The sequence below is a fragment of the Chanodichthys erythropterus genome, chromosome 16, assembly GCF_024489055.1.
Source record: "Chanodichthys erythropterus isolate Z2021 chromosome 16, ASM2448905v1, whole genome shotgun sequence".
NCBI lineage: Eukaryota > Metazoa > Chordata > Actinopteri > Cypriniformes > Xenocyprididae > Chanodichthys > Chanodichthys erythropterus.
In genome coordinates this window covers 43,760,418-43,775,119 of record NC_090236.1, presented here as the reverse complement: position 1 = coordinate 43,775,119, position 14,702 = coordinate 43,760,418, and the positions used below count along the sequence as shown (strand labels likewise).

The 14,702-nt window shown below is 35.5% G+C and overlaps 1 protein-coding gene across 4 annotated transcripts; it reads right to left on the bottom strand.

Moving 5' to 3' along the window:
• Positions 1-73: 73 nt before the first annotated feature.
• Positions 74-2,186, bottom strand: mul3 (mitochondrial E3 ubiquitin protein ligase 3). Of its 4 annotated transcripts, none has more exons than XM_067363428.1 (5): positions 2,117-2,186; positions 1,326-1,449; positions 971-1,058; positions 774-894; positions 74-569 (listed from the first exon to the last, which is right to left on the bottom strand). In XM_067363428.1, the coding sequence occupies exons 2-5, from the start codon at positions 1,440-1,442 to the stop codon at positions 83-85; spliced, it is 813 nt and encodes a 270-aa protein (XP_067219529.1). In that variant the 5' UTR covers positions 1,443-1,449; positions 2,117-2,186; the 3' UTR covers positions 74-82. The 4 variants fall into 4 exon arrangements, with proteins under 4 accessions (XP_067219529.1, XP_067219531.1, XP_067219533.1 ...); XM_067363430.1 differs by having other exon boundaries at positions 1,326-1,444; positions 2,117-2,182; XM_067363432.1 differs by lacking the exon at positions 2,117-2,186 and adding an exon at positions 1,521-2,107.
• Positions 2,187-14,702: the final 12,516 nt, after the last annotated feature.

Below are 14,702 nucleotides of genomic sequence, written 5' to 3'. Positions count from 1 at the left end.
CACTAGCAAAACTCTACAATAAAATCAAAAACCCTAGCATTTTGTTTCATAATTCTGTGCATGATTTTGTTTCATAATACAGTCAGCTAGATTTTTTATCCTTAAGACTACTATGAATAAAAGCCGCTAAGAGTGTAAACCCTGTTATTCCAAACAGAGCCGTCAGCCCTTTCCACATGTTAGCGCTGTTCTCATGTCGCTGCATGAAGCTCTTATAATCGCTGGGGATCAGGACATAGCTGCGGCCATCTTTGGGTGGTTGTAATCTCATGATCTTATCCTGCTCCAGCACAAGCTCCCCGAATCCTGTGAGGGACATCCCCACACATAGCAGCTCCTCTCGCTCTTCTTGGGCCACAGGCTTCTCCCCACTCAATTCTTGCAAAACAACATCTACAAGCCCCTCTTTAGCATGCCTGAGGCGCTTGTGCACCTGCTCGAGGTAATCACCGGATGCCTCCAGAGGCGAGTCCACGCGGACAGAAACCTCACTGATGTATGATCCGGGCTGGATCAAGCTGAAGGGCACTGTGTTGGTGGTCTGCTTCTTGTTCACTTTTTTGGAGACCCTGTGCGGAAGATGTTTTTTCATGCTTTATCAATCTTACGCACAGAGATAATGAAGCAATACTGTGTTTCAGATGTACTAAGTAACAGTTACAGTATGCCAGGGACTAGTTCTGCTATTTATTAACATCATGACATCCATTCAGCCTTCATTAATCATACCCAATTGCTTAAACAAGCAAAATTATTGGCAGTGAAGCATTTACCATGACTTTAGAAGAGAGTTCCAGTATTTCCAGTGCTCGTTCACGGTAATCTTTTGGATGACACCATAACATCGTGGAACGTACTGGCTGGAAATGGGCTCTCCAACGGCCTGCACCAATCCTGCAATGGAGGCAATACAGAGATACATAAACTAAGACATTTCAAAGTGTGAGATGTTATTTACTATTTTATCTACCTTCTACAGCAACATAATTAAGTCTCTTGTTGGATGATGCATTCACAATCCTGAGCAGGTGATGGTCTGCTTGAAAGTTGGGTATCTCCTGCAAAGTGGAGGAAACAGGCCAATGTTTGGATGTGCAAGCTTTTATAAAACTATTCAAATTTAGCCAACTCCTTCTGTGTCATCCAAAGTGACTTGGTGTAAACTTTCATATATCTGAGGATGTGTCTTCATCAAAGACACAATGATGATACTTTGTGAATAAGAGCTTCTGGGTTTGAATCTACAACCTCCTTAGATCTAGGCTACATTACAGCAGTGTTTAATTGTTGTATTGCTTTGCAAGCAGTGATAGGGAAATCATTACCTTCAGCTTCTGTATTTCTAGTTTTTTTTCGCAGTACAGTTTATAAAACAGTCCAGAGAGGGCAAAGCAGGATCCCGTACATATGACGGTCAGTGGGTTAAGGAGAGAATCACTCATTTCTGCTCTGGAGAAAGAGAGACATGCTTGTCACAAATGTTTAGTTGTATAACAGTAAACATGGTAAACCATACCTACCAGTTTCTGCACAATCGGTAGCAATGTGGCTGGCTCTTTTTAGGAGTTTTTGTGTGTGTTTTTTTTTTTTAAATATGATTATATAATATCACGATTAAGTAAGCGTTTATTAATGGTTAAAGCTGTAGATTTAGGAACAACAAGGAAAGAAATCCACCTTCTGTCCATCTAGTTCAGTTTTTTTTTTTTTTTTTTGACTAGTAGAATCTAGTTTTGTTTTCATTTTATTCCACGTCATGTTTGTGAACAGATTCAATGCGACCTTACCTTGAACGCAAAAAAAAAAAAATAATAATAATATAATAAAATAAATAAATCTAAATCACATTTTATAGTGTTAACTTAATGTCGTGACGTCTCACTGAAACGATACATTAGCAAGTATCGGAAAAACAACAGGTACGAGCAGACGAACGAACCTCAGTGAAAGTAAAACATGTCAGAGTACCTTACACTGAATCAGGAAACAACGGCTACAATTATTCAAACTTATGCTATAAACACTAGTTTGATTATACTTAATTTATGTTATATTTACTGCAGTCTTTAGAATATGCGAGTTGAATGGTTTTCTCCATTAGGATTCTCTTTCTCACCTGAAGGTTATTATACAAACATCCAATCCGTCATCAATTTAGTTGCATAGTGCATGTGTGTCCACAGGAGGGCTGTTGAAAAAGTAAAGACCAAAGACACTCCCACTGAAACACAAATTCCGGGCTGCGTTCCATTCCACTTTTATTAGACATGCACTCGCGAACTTCCGCAAACACTTCCCTCGCCGCCATTTTAATGTGCGTTCCACTTCGTGAAGTGGACGAGGTAAGTTTATATGGACAGAAGCCTCGCCGACTCGATTTTGACCTAGGGAGCGAGTATACTTTGATGTACACTTCATCAAGCAGCTATACATCCTACAATTCAACTCATAGACTGTAAAAAAAGATTCAACTTGATATTGACGTCACATCAGATCGCGCTAAACTTGTGTATGATATATTAATTATTTTGAGAATTAATCGCATGATAGTGTATAATATATTAATAATGTTGAAATTTAATAGCATAATTGTAGCTCTTATCACAGTTCAAGTTTATTCGTTTTTGTAATTTTATATTTCTCCAGCATACCTAGGATTTATATTTTCTCCCACAACTGCATTTAGAATGGTGCATGTAACAAGTTTAGAAGAAAGGGTTTAAATAATGGATCAGCTCCATGAATTCCAAGTGATCAAGGGCTTAGTGAGTTCCATTAAACTTAATGCACGAGTTACGCCACTCGTGCAACGTAATGACGCACATCCTAGTCCACGAGACGGAGGGAAGTTAGCAAGTGGAGGGCATACATATTTGGAGTGGAACGCAGCCCCAGGAGGAAGTATGCTTCCCTCTGCCCTACTCGCGTGATTTCAGTCCAGCTGCTACAAGCCGGAAGTGGTGACTGAGCTTCTAAGTTCAAGCTTTTACGTTCAAGTCGCGCCACCTAAGGGTGTAATTTTCTTTTATTAGATGAGCTATTTTAACGTGGATTTTGTTCGGATTGATATTACAATATTTAATAAATAAGGTCTGCTCTTAAGCTTATTTTATCATGACATTCCTGCAGAAAGACCTTGATATCATCCATTACAATGAAATTTTTATTTTAAACATTTTTTTACTTTGATAAATGATATATTCATAAATAATAAAAACAAAACATACAGTGACTTAATCGCAAAGCACATCTAATCTAAAAAGTAATCAAACTGACTACAGAAATAAAATTCTGTACAATAAAATAAACAAATTCAAGCTTCAATAATAAAATGCAGAATATGTGCACAGATTCAGTATTTTAGTATAATTTAATTCACTGTATTCACCGTGCTTGTTCCATGTCAGTAGGTAACACTTCTGGCCTGTGGGTCTGCGCCACTGATTTATTATACTAATGATAGTATAAACTGTATAATATATCATTGTGCACCTCTGGCCCGAAACTGCTCAAGAGTTGCTTCCTGCGGAGCCAAAATGACGTTTAGCTCCACCTCTGTGGACTTAATGCTTAAATTAGGTTTAGGGATAGGATCAAACTTCACCCATTACATCCAGAGAAGGGGAACTGGACATTAAGCTCCACCCATTGGCTCTGAATGTTAGCAGCTGCAGGTCTGCAGTTAGAAGGAACCAATTAAAGGGATAGTTCACCCAAAAATAAACATTTGATGTTTATCTGCCTACCCCCAGGGCATCCAATATGTAGGTGACTTTTTTTCTTCAGTAGAACACAAAAAATATGATTTTTAACTCCTACCGTTGCAGTCTGTCAGTCATATAATGCATGTCAATGGTAACAAAATCTATGAGAGTAGAAAAAAAACATGCACAGACAAATCCAAATTAAACACTGCGGCTTGTGACGACACATTTTATCCTAAGACACGAAACGATCATTTTGTGAGACAAACCGAACAGTATATCAGTTTTTATCTCTAATACGGTGTTTCCCAACCCTGTTCCTGGAGGCACACCAACAGTACACATTTTGAATGTCTCCCTTATCTGAAACACATATAGAGGCTGCGTCCGAAAACCTAGGTAGCTGTCTTGCTGCCTCGCTGCCTTATAAGAGGATGACTTGTACGGCAGTGTTTGTGCATGAAGGCACCTCACGAAACTGATTTCAGCCAGACTTCTGAGGCAGTGTAACCGTTTAATGATCTATAGCAATATAGTGCGAGCTTTGGTGAAAACTAAAGAAATATTTAATTACTACAGTAGTAATTTCTCAATAGAAATTATATCAAAATTGAAATATGGTGGTCAAAATCGTACATTTATACACAAACTGAGCAGCAAACGCAACTTTCGGACTCCATCTTTATTTTTCTAGCTCAACTGTCACAGAATGGAAAGCACAGGATTGTGGGATATCAAAGGCAGCGAAGCATACATCTATGCTGCCTTGAAAAATCGATCAGAGGAAGGTATCTCAGGAAACAATAAGTGAAGCTAACATTGGATTCAGAGAGTTCCAACGTGTCTTGATGCCTTTATGCCTTCCTACCTTGAAATGTGTCCTCAGAAGGCAGCATTTTCCAGTTTTCGGACGCAGCCATAGTCTTGGAGTTTCTACTAACGAACTGATGAGTTGAATCAGGTGTGTCTGATTAGGAAGATATGGAAAATGTGTGCTGTTAGTGTGCCTCCAGGAACAGGGTTGGGAAACACTGCTCTAATACACCACTATGTACAACTGACTTGAGTGCACGTACGGCATCCGGTGCATGAGGTGTGTACATTTAAGTCGTACGTGATCTTCTCCTGGGTATGTAAAATCATCAGGGGAAAAATTATTGCTGCAAACCCTCAACATCTTTAGTATGTTAATGGGTGTGTTAATATCCAGCAGAAGAGCAATCAACCATAACTTAAGGCAAGCAGGCTCAAAAGTTGGGAATACGTGGAAAGTCACAACTCCCGAATGAGTTCACGCAAGAGAATGTAATCTTTTAGTTTTAAGTCGGTTTGAACAATCCAGATAAGCGCAAGTAAGTACCATTTTGATTAGCCGTTGTGTAGGTTTAAACAATGAGTGAGGTATAAGCGCAAGAGATCACTTACGGTGCTTGCGTAAACTACGCCAGAGCGCATACACACCTCACGCACTGGATGCCATGGTATCGTTTGTGTCTTCAGTTATGTGGCTGTTTGCTATTACTCCATGTGATCTCCTGTTTTGTATTTAATAAAGACTGTTTTTGTTTGATTCCTCATCTTCGTGTGATCATTGCAGCCACACCACTGACAGCTAAAGTCATTTTTGGTTATTACACTGCATTCCAAATTATTATGCAATTGACATATCAGTAAGATTTCAGTACAATAAGCATTCAGATTTTAGTTTTTCTAAGAAAATGTTTGTTTATTTATCCTTGTCTTTTTAGATAACTGGTATCAATCTCAGACAAAATAATTTGCCAGATCTATGGAAACCCCTACTTAGAGGTTGTTCCACATTATTAAGCAAGTCACTGTTCTCATGCCATATGGAGAGGAAGAAAGATCTTTCTGAAGATGAAAAGCATGAAATGGTGCAATGTTGTGCAAAAGGCATGAAAACAACTAATATTGTGTGAAACTGAATGGAGATTATCAAATTATCATAAGATTTGTGACTGATTTAGAGCACAGCAGAACTTGGTCAGATAAAGGCTTATTATTTAAAGTTCCTATCAAAAAAAATTAATTGTATTAAAAGGGCAGCTATAAAAAAAAAAAGCCATTGTTGAGCAGCAAACAGGTATTTGAAGCTGCTGGTGTCTCTAGAGTCTTGAGAACCTCACCATGCAGGCTGGCAGTTATGCGTAAAGATGACACCAATAACTAAACCTAACAAAGAGAAACATTTACAGTGGGTGTAGAAATACATTTTCAAACAGTTTTATTGCTGTGGTGATTTTTTGCAGCATGGGATAGTGCATAGTGCATTGTACTATGCACTATCCTCCTTTTTATACCATAGCTGAAAATGGCCAGTTATGAGCTCCACATATCTTGCAAAAGTAATTTTAATACCCTCCATCTCACTTCCCAGTATTCCAGCCCAAATCATCACCCACCAGCTCCTTGCTGATGTCTCAGTCTTGTTGGAATGTGGTGGCCATTCACCAACCATCCAGAAATCCATCTATTTAGACCATCCATTGTAGTACAGCATTAGTCAGTGAATAAAACTATTTAAAAATGAGTCTTCATGTATTTCTAAACCCACTGTAAATGTTTCTCTTTGTGAGGTTTGGTTTGGAGTGGCTGAAATGCATCTTCACACACAACTGCCAGCCTGCATGGAGAGCTTCTTGAGGCTTCAGAGGCACCAGCAGCTTCAAATACCTGTTTGCTGCTCAACACTGGCTTTTTTATAGCTGCCCTTTTAATACAATTAAATTTTTTGACAGGAACTTTCCTCAATAAGCCTTTATCTGGCCGAGTTCTGCTGTGCTCTAAATCACTCACAAATCTTATGATAATTTGATAATCTCCATTCGGTTTCACACAATATTAGTTGTTTTCATGCCTTTTGCACAACATTGCACCATTTCATGCTTTTCCTCTTCAGAAAGATCTTTCTTCCTCCCCATATTGCATGAGAACTGTGACTTGCTTAATAATGTGGAACAACCTCTAAGTAGGGGTTTCCATAGATCTGGCAAATTATTTTGTCTGAGATTGATACCAGTTATCTAAAAAGACATGGATAAATAAACAAACAAACATTTTCTTAGAAAAAGTAAAATCTGAATTTTTGTACAGAAATCTTACTGATTTGTCTCTTGCATAATAATTTGGAACTCAGTGTAGTATGGTTGAATTTAATCTCAGCCTCGGACGTCACTCCCACGGTCGGACCATTGGCTGAATGTCTGATGCATATATATGAGGGGTGACTTCAACAAAATGTGATGATTATTAAGCAAACTGAGAGGAGAACTAACGTGTATACGCACGCCAGCCGTCTGGCCAAAATCCCATAGTATTCAGGCGTCAGACGTCAGATATGAGACGTTAGACGTCACGGTCACGTGTTGAAGCTGCGCTCAAAGTGCGCGGCGGCGACGTAGTTGAGAAAGTATATTTTTTACTTTGCGTCTGGATAACGTACGTGTGGATAAGCGTCTGGATAACGTACGTGTGGATAAACGCCTGGATAATGTACGTGTGGATAAACGTCTGGATAACGTACGTGTGGATAAACGCCTGGATAATGTACGTGTGGATAAACGTCTGGATAACGTACGTGTGGATAAACGCCTTGTAGTGTATGCACACGTATCAGGATAATCAAACTTTGGTATGTTCAGAACGCTTTTAGCATGCTGGACTGGGTTGTAAAACCTCATCGCGGCTCTGAACAGATCTGCCAAAGATGAGCCCACTTGACACTTTTGTGGACCTGCGAGGATAAACAGAAAGGTGCAACTTCCTCACTTTGGTGACTTCAAAAGGAGCACCCCCCCCCCAGAGACTGACCAGATCCACATTCCAACACCCCCCACACACAGGGACACACAAAAACACACACACAGACACACACAGAAACACACAATCATACATTTTGAACTGTATTTGTAAACTACCACTAGGCTGAAATATATATTTCATATATTTTAGGGCCTATGCATGTTTCCTAGTGTTTCAATGAGTGTATTTGTGCTAGTGTGCATTTTAATAGTGGAATTCTGTCTGTAAACCATAACTTCTTGTCTATGCCTTTCTGATCTGTCGAGTTTGGTCTCTCCGTAAAGCTCCGGACACGAGCTATTCACTGAGATGTGTCACACAGCTGACAAATGCATTTTTCTATGTGTTTAATGATACTGTGAAGAACACACTCCATGTAACTACTGGCTGGTTATTAAACAGTCCACGATTCCAAAGTACTGATGTCCATGCGTTTTATTTGTTATGGAACACCGTGAAAACTAGACACAAACAAAACAACAACAAAGTTTTACACATAACACCACTAAACCACAAATCAAATAAAGAATATGCAAAACATTATCATTTTTTACCGTGTATGCCTGGTAACCAGCAGTAGAATAATCAGGAGTACTAACATGCTTGTCTGAATTCATGCATCGCCATACTGTTGGTGCCAATACTTCCAGGTGAAATAAATCAAGAAAAGTCACATGACACATTCAGTTGGTAGACAACTGAATTTAACAATAATAAAGTACAATACATAAAGTTAAATACATAATTACCAGATCATTAAAAAAAAATAAACCTTTTTAAAAATTAACAAAGTCATACATAACCCACAGCTGACCCATCAGCGTCAGCTACACTCCATTTGGAGATCTGATCTGATAGTCATAATAAATCATTGGATTAAGTCGTGAGGCCAAACAAAGGGAAAGCTTTCCCGCCAACTTTGCACCCATGTTATTGGCTACCCCACCTCAAGGAGGTGTGTCGGCTTATCTGTCATAAAAGCAAAGAAGCACAATTTCTTGTGTGTTCTCTCCCGATTGTCTCACGAGCATCTCGTGCACGTTTTTCCCGGACATCTCCGGTGACCACGCGCTGCCATCACGCTCAGCTCCGGGACTGCCATCTTTCAGCGAAACTCACTCTCAAGTCCTCAGTTTAAACTTTCCCGCGGAACGGAGGAAGCTATGGCAAGCCGTTTTGACTTTTATTCACATCTCAGGATATGAATTCTTGATATCAACAATTCAGTTCTTGATATCAGGAATTACATTTCCACTAGTAACAATGTTACTTCTTGATATCAACAATTTAATTCTTGATATCATCAATTCAGTTGTTGATATCAGGAATTACATTTCCACTAGTAACAATGTTCATTCTTGATATCAACTTTTGAATTTCCACTAGTAAAAACTAGAATTCTTGATATCTGTAATTGTATTTTCACTAGTGAAATGTCACCATAGGCTGCCATTCAAATTCAATTGTTGATATCAAAAATTGAGTTCTTACTAGTTGAAATTCCAATTTCTCATATCAGAAATGCAGTTCTTACTAGTAAAAATAGTAATTTTTGATATCAATAATTACATTGCTACTAGTAAAATGCAAATTGTTGATATCAAGAACTCAATTGTCACTAGTTGAAATGTCAGTTCTTGATATCAACAATTGAATTGCTACTAGTAAAAATGTTCATTTTTGATATCTGAAAATGTATTTCTGATATCAACATAATTTCAGATATGTAAAATGGCTTTCTTACTAGTAACAATCACATTCATGATATCAGAAACTAACATTGTCACTAGTGACAATCAAATTATTGATATCAAAAATGAACATTGTTACTAGTAGCAATTCAATTGTTGATATCAAGATTAGATTTTGCACTAGTAACAAAGTAATTAATGATATCAAAAATTAGCATTTTTACTAGTAAGAATTTATTTCTGATATGTGAAATTGGAATTTCAACTAGTAAGAACTCAATTCTTGATATCTGTAATGGTTTTGTCGTATGGCAAGCCGTTTTGACTTTTATTCATTCTCAGGATATGAATTCTTGATATCAACAATTCAGTTTTCACTAGTTAAAATGCTAATTCTTGATATCAGGAATTACATTTCCACTAGTAACAATGGCAATTTTTGATATCAAGAATTACATTTCACTAGTAACAAGGTTAATTTTTGATATCAACAATTCAATTTTCACTAGTTAAAATGCTAATTTTTGATATCAAGAATTATTTTCCACTAGTAAAAACTAGAATTCTTGATATCAGCAATTTATATCCTGGGAAAGGCAATAGGCAAGCCGTTTTGACTTTTAATCATTCCCAGGATATGAAATTTTGATATCAACAATTCAGTTTTCACTAGTTAAAATGTTAATTCTTGATATCTGGAATTACATTTCTACTAGTAACAATGACAATTGTTGATATCAAGAATGAACATTTCCACTAGTAACAATGTTAATTCTTGATATTAACAATGATGTCATCACTCGCAGAAATATGTATTCTTGATATCAACATTTGAATTTCCACTAGTAAAAACTAGAATTCTTGATATCTGTAATTGTATTTTCACTAGTGAAATGTCACCATAGGGTGCCATTCAAATTCAATTGTTGATATCAAGAATTGAGTTCTTACTAGTTGAAATTTCAATTTCACATATCAGAAATACAATTCTTACTAGTAAAAATGCGAATTTTTGATATCAATAATTCAGTTGTCACTAGTTGAAATGTAAGTTCTTGATATCAACAATTGAATTGCTACTAGTAACAATGTTCATTTTTGATATCAATAATTTGATTGTCACTAGTGACAATGTTAGTTTCTGATATCATGAATGTGATTGTTACTAGTAAGAAAGCCATTTTACATATCTGAAATTATGTTGATATCAGGAATGCATTTTCAGATATCAAAAATGAACATTTTTACTAGTAGAAATTAAATTGTTGATATCAAGAACTGACATTTCAACTAGTGACAATTGAATTCTTTATGGCAAGCCGTTTTGACTTTTATTCACATCTCAGGATATGAATTCTTGATATCAACAATTCAGTTCTTGATATCAGGAATTACATTTCCACTAGTAGCAATGTTACTTCTTGATATCAACAATTTAATTCTTGATATCATCAATTCAGTTGTTGATATCAGGAATTACATTTCCACTAGTAACAATGTTCATTCTTGATATCAACTTTTGAATTTCCACTAGTAAAAACTAGAATTCTTGATATCTGTAATTGTATTTTCACTAGTGAAATGTCACCATAGGGTGCCATTCAAATTCAATTGTTGATATCAAAAATTGAGTTCTTACTAGTTGAAATTCCAATTTCTCATATCAGAAATGCAGTTCTTACTAGTAAAAATAGTAATTTTTGATATCAATAATTACATTGCTACTAGTAAAATGCAAATTGTTGATATCAAGAACTCAATTGTCACTAGTTGAAATGTCAGTTCTTGATATCAACAATTGAATTGCTACTAGTAAAAATGTTCATTTTTGATATCTGAAAATGTATTTCTGATATCAACATAATTTCAGATATGTAAAATGGCTTTCTTACTAGTAACAATCACATTCATGATATCAGAAACTAACATTGTCACTAGTGACAATCAAATTATTGATATCAAAAATGAACATTGTTACTAGTAGCAATTCAATTGTTGATATCAATAATAGATTTTGCACTAGTAACAAAGTAATTAATGATATCAAAAATTAGCATTTTTACTAGTAAGAATTTATTTCTGATATGTGAAATTGGAATTTCAACTAGTAAGAACTCAATTCTTGATATCTGTAATGGTTTTGTCGCCCTTTTAACATTTAAAAACATGAATTGTTGATATCAACAATTCAATTCTTGATATCAGAAATGCTATTTTCACTAGTGGAAATGCTGATTGTTGATATCAGGAATTACGCTTCTTGATATCAACAATGACGTCATCACTCGCAGAAATACATTTATGATATCAAAAATGAAATCACAACTAGTAAAAAACATACTTCTTGTTATCTGTAACTTAATTCTTACATGTTAAAATTTAATTTTCACTAGTAAAAATTCTTATTGCAGATATCATGAATTCCGTTTAGGATATGTGCATAATAATGAATTCCTTTTCGGATATGTGCATAGTAATGACGACTGCTTGTTAATATTCAAATAAGAGCGTGATGTTTTTACGTGCTCAGAACTGTGGTGAACTGTGGACAAACTGGCAATGGCAAAGGAGGTTTTTAGGCAAATTAAACGCTTCACAATTCAGTTTTCAGACCATACAATGCAAATGCAAAACCAAAAAATTGAAACCAGGCGTTTATTTTCCTTGTTTTACGGTTAGGCCTACATCATCGGTAGCAGCCGCGCCATAGAGTTACAGCAGAACAGACCGTTTGTGATGCACTTTTAAAAGGTAAGCCGTTTAAATAAGATTTTATATCATCAGTACATCTGAATCAAATTAACTTGTGTATTAAAGCATGATAGCTGATATTGCTCACTAAATAAATAGTTTCAGGGGAAGTTATATGATAGTAGATTAGATAATAGATTAAAACAGCTTTATTCGTCGTCGTGTAATTAGAGAAAAAGTCTTCTCAACGGGATTATATAACTTTGGGGCTTGTGGTGGGTGAAAGTGGTAAAATTAGAATTCCTTATTAAATATACAACCCAGGTGAAAAAAAAATACTAAAGTAAATAGTAGTCTATTGTGTTTTTGAACCATACTATAGTAAATTGTAGAATACTGTCTATATTAGCCTATAGTATTTACAACACTTTGTTAATGAATGCTACAGCATACTGCAGTATAGTGAACTGATACTGTAATAAATACTGTAGTATACTTTTGTTTTTTTATAAACTTCCCTCTCCCCATCAATCCAAAAATCAGCCGAGCTGACACATATAGACAGTCAACAGAATCACAATGTATTACTGTCTATATGTGTCAGCTCGGCTGATTTTTGGATTGATGGGGAGAGGGAAGTTTATTAAAAAAAAAAACAATGCTTAAAAGCAGCACTATATATATATATATATATTACACTAGGCTAAATGGGAAATCATACTAAATACCAAAACTGTATTATATACTACTACTATATTTAATTTGTCCTGTTATGTCTCCTTTTATCTTGCTTTCAATACAAGCACAAAGGGGATTCAGATCCTGAAGACTCCATGCAATCTCGCTGTACCCTCACCGTCTCTGCTCCTTGGATTTTGCAAGCTTTTCCTTGCTCCTTATTTTTAATAAACCTTCAATAAACATAAAAGTTCCCAGTGTTGTTTTTTGTGAAAAAGGGCAGATACACCTGTATATGATTAACACACAACTTGGCACACAATCTTTAGTTATTTAGATTGCTCCTGCTCACTAGAACATATTTCCTCTTTCAGTGCAAACCATGCATTCATACTCCTTTCTCTGACCAACTGGATCATCCTCGTGCAGCACTGCAAACCAAAGCAGAGACTACAAGAACATGTAGGAAAGGACAGACGAAATGCTTGACATGCAGTTTATTAGGAATGTATAAATCCATTGCATTAAACCAGTGCAAAAGTCAATGTGTGTGTATGATCATGTTTTGTTTTAGAATTGAATATATTGTGTATGAATCTAAATAGTAATAAGTTAATGGGGTGCATAAGAATTGTAAAAATTAAGATTTACATTTTACTTAATTAAATTTTACATTTCACTTGTTTGCAATGTGTTTTAAGGCAATCAACTGTCACCTGCAGGTCTCATGTCCTTGTGAAACCACAGTGAACATGACATGATTGCAATTTCACATATCAGAAATACAATTCTTACTAGTAAAAACTTCATTCTTACTAGTAAGAATGAAGTTTTTACTAGTAAGAATGAAGTTGTTACTAGTAAGAATGAAGTTTTTACTAGTGGAAATGTAATTCTTGATATCAACAATTCAGTTGTTGATATCAGGAATTACATTTCCACTAGTAACAATGTTAATTCTTGATATCAACATTTGAATTTCCACTAGTAAAAACTAGAATTCTTGATATCTGTAATTGTATTTTCACTAGTGAAATGTCACCATAGGCTGCCATTCAAATTCAATTGTTGATATCAAGAATTGAATTCTTACTAGTTGAAATTCCAATTTCACATATCAGAAATACAATTCTTACTAGTAAAAACTTCATTCTTACTAGTAACAACTTCATTCTTACTAGTAAAAACTACATTCTTACTAGTAACAACTACATTCTTACTAGTAACAACTACATTCTTACTAGTAACAACTACATTCTTACTAGTAAAAACTACATTCTTACTAGTAACAACTTCATTCTTACTAGTAACAACTACATTCTTACTAGTAACAACTACATTCTTACTAGTAAAAACTACATTCTTACTAGTAACAACTACATTCTTACTAGTAAAAACTACATTCTTACTAGTAACAACTTCATTCTTACTAGTAACAACTACATTCTTACTAGTAACAACTTCATTCTTACTAGTAAAAACTACATTCTTACTAGTAAGAATGAAGTTGTTACTAGTAAAAACTACATTCTTACTAGTAACAACTTCATTCTTACTAGTAACAACTTCATTCTTACTAGTAAGAATTAAGTTTTTACTAGTGGAAATGTAATTCCTGATATCAACAATTAAGTTCTTGATATCAACAATTGATATCCTGGGAATGAATAAAAGTCAAAACGGCTTGTCGAAGTGTAGGTAAGGCGCGTTAAAAATAGTTTTGACGCAAATTGACAGAGGTTCGAATCCGCCTTTTGCCGAACTCGCTCTACTTCCTTTTCCCATCCATCAGATTGTAAAGGCATTTATCTTCAATACAAATTAAGATATAAAAATAAGATATTCAAAAAGTGTCGAACTTGCGAACTTAAGAAATTAAAAAGACTTCCTATTTCTGCGGTTTGTGCATTTTATAAGTCCAACTGCATCGTTGACAAAGTGGATGTAAACTGACTACAACGCACTGCACCATGCAGCACCAAAATGCAATAATGGAAGTATACCGCTCAATTAATTTAGTGTATTTATGTATATTGATACACCGTTTACTCTTTTATGAAACTATCATAGTTAATGAAGCCCAAGTGCCACCTACAGGCCTATTAGTGTAGGCTGG

What these genes read in the sequence shown, in the direction of transcription:
- mul3 (XM_067363428.1), bottom strand. Translation starts at nt 1,442, where the DNA reads ATGAGTGATTCTCTCCTTAACCCACTGACCGTCATATGTACGGGATCC. An exon ending in TAATTATGTTGCTGTAGAAG is followed by an intron (nt 895 to 970) that starts GTAGATAAAATA and finishes CCTCCATTGCAG; the next exon opens with GATTGGTGCAGGCCGTTGGA. An exon ending in AACTCTCTTCTAAAGTCATG is followed by an intron (nt 570 to 773) that starts GTAAATGCTTCA and finishes TCTTCCGCACAG; the next exon opens with GGTCTCCAAAAAAGTGAACA.